This window comes from Coffea arabica, chromosome 7c (genome assembly GCF_036785885.1).
Source record: "Coffea arabica cultivar ET-39 chromosome 7c, Coffea Arabica ET-39 HiFi, whole genome shotgun sequence".
In the NCBI taxonomy this organism is placed as follows: domain Eukaryota; kingdom Viridiplantae; phylum Streptophyta; class Magnoliopsida; order Gentianales; family Rubiaceae; genus Coffea; species Coffea arabica.
Window position 1 is genome coordinate 39,265,694 of NC_092322.1, and position 2,129 is coordinate 39,267,822.

Here is a 2,129-nt window from a genome sequence, read left to right on the forward strand (position 1 = left end):
TATGCCAGTATGTTTGGAAGAATAAAGGGGGCATACCATCAACTCCAGGAGCTTTATTAGGGAACATGGAAAAAATTGCTTGTTGAATCTTCAACTCAGTCACAGGTTTAATCAACTGTGTGTTCATGAGACTGGAAATAGTGCGAGGTATGCCTAGCAACACTTCTTCAAATTCGGTAGGATCATTAGACTTGAAGAGCTCTGCATAGTGTTTGCTAATTTCAGCTTCAATTTCCTCTTCACTTGTACACCACACCCCATTTGTCTTCTAGAGTATGCTGATATTGTTCCGTTTCCTATTAGCCATGACACTTAGGTGAAAGTAAGCTGTATTCTTATCCCCCTCCTTGAGCCATCTGCTTCTTGATTTCTGGCTCCAATATAGCTCTTCATCCTTGTATGCTTTATTCAGTTGTAGCTTCAAGTTTGCAATAGCTCCTTTCTTATCCAGCTCACTCCTCTCACGTGCTACCCTTAGTTGCTCCTTTAGCTCCTCAATTTTTGCCTTTGTATTGCCTTTATTTGCCTTGTGCCATTCAATCAAAGCTACTCTACATTCCTTGATTCGTCTCACCACTCTAAACATTCTAGACCCATGTTGCTCCAGCCCCCAAGCTCTTTGGATAACAGCCACAGACTCCTCATCCTTTGCCCATCTCTAATCAAAACAGAACCTTCTTTTTATACCCCTTTGCTTCAGTTTAGTATCCACCATTAGCAAGCAGTGATCTGATGCTTCTTTCTCAATGTGTTCAACTGTAGTATTCTCATACACTTGCACCCATCCAACACTCCCTAAACATCGATCTAGCCTCTCTTTTATCTCTCCCTCCCCTTCCCATGTGTTGCTCCATGTCCAAGGAACCCCTTTATACCCTATATCCACCAATTCGTTCCCAGAGATAAAACTATTGAACTCTCTAAAACTACCCTCTGATCTCTCTTTCCCTCCCCATTTCTCCCCATTTGAGCAGATATCATTGTAGTCTCCCACTATTATCCACTTTTCCCCCCATTCCCTTTTCTTTTCCTTTATAGTCTCCCATTGTTGCACTCTTACTCTTTCCTCAGTACTTGCATATATTCCTACCAGCCACCAGTGATCATTTAACTCCTTATCTACCACCATTGCTGCAATGTACCACTTAGTGCTGTGTACATCAAGCAGTTGCACCCCCTCCTTCCAAAACAAAGCTAATCCCCCTGCTCTACCCTTGGGATTCACGACAAGGCTATGTTCAAATTTAATCCTTTTTTTGTACCTGCTTCATGTACCATTCTTTGTTTTTTGTTTCACACAAAAATACTATACTAGGAGAGTGGAGGTGGAGTACCTCCTTAAGTTGGGGAATTGTCAAGGGCCCTCCTGCACCTCGACAATTCCACACCGCCACCTTCATTGTGTTGATGGAGGCATTGCGGGGCTAGCCTCCAATTCCCCTCCATGTTGTGCATCATCTTGATCCCTTTTTAAGCACTTGTTGTGTGGACCTTGTAATGTGTCCTCTTTCATTAGATCCAAGTCATGGCATTCTTCCAGTGTTTTTCTTTTCTCTCCAATGTTGCTCTCTGTCCCCCTGTCTGTGATATCTTTCAATGGTACCCTTTTGGCGCGCAAGCTCCTCCTCCACTAATTTTTCCTTCCTGGTTTGCTTTCACTTACTTGGATTTGGCTCATGGTATCTATTGTGTTACCGTCTTTGCTAGTCAAACTCCCCTTTCCTGACTTGTCTATCCCCTCTCTAACAACACAGTCATCTAACACCATATTCGCGGGGATCCGATTTTCTTTTCTAATCAAGTCTACTCCCAGGTCCACTACCATCTTATGGGTTTCAATATTTCCCTGCACCATAGTTCCACTCCCCTTTTTTTGTTTTCCCTCACCCTTACCCTCTTTCTCTACTCGTCCTTTCAGTCCTGCACTTTCCCTCAGAATCTCTCCCCATTTTTCTTCCATTGCCAGCTTTTCCTGATCATTTCCCTTAGTCTCCTTGTCACCCCCCTGCTACTTATACCACCCATGACTCCAGATCCTCCCTCAAGTATCCCCCCTATCCTGCTATTGGATCCTTTGTCTACCATTGTCAACTCTTTAGGTTTCTGACTCGCCTTTGTGTTAGACGTGA

The 2,129-nt window shown here is 43.6% G+C and overlaps 1 protein-coding gene across 1 annotated transcript; it reads right to left on the reverse strand.

Moving 5' to 3' along the window:
* Nucleotides 1-268: 268 nt before the first annotated feature.
* LOC140010705 (uncharacterized) lies at nucleotides 269-1,855 on the reverse strand. The gene is made up of 3 exons (XM_072058023.1): nucleotides 1,664-1,855; nucleotides 713-1,213; nucleotides 269-658 (listed from the first exon to the last, which is right to left on the reverse strand). Exons 1-3 carry the CDS (start codon nucleotides 1,853-1,855, stop codon nucleotides 269-271), a joined length of 1,083 nt encoding a protein of 360 aa, XP_071914124.1.
* Between the last annotated feature and the right edge of the window lie 274 nt (nucleotides 1,856-2,129).

Coding starts and splice junctions, on each gene's coding strand:
- LOC140010705 (XM_072058023.1), bottom strand. CDS start 1,855: ATGGTGCAGGGAAATATTGAAACCCATAAGATGGTAGTGGACCTGGGA. Junction 1,214..1,663: donor ATACCATGAGCCAAATCCAA/GTAAGTGAAAGC, acceptor GTGAATCCCAAG/GGTAGAGCAGGGGGATTAGC. Junction 659..712: donor CAGATCACTGCTTGCTAATG/GTGGATACTAAA, acceptor TGTTTTGATTAG/AGATGGGCAAAGGATGAGGA.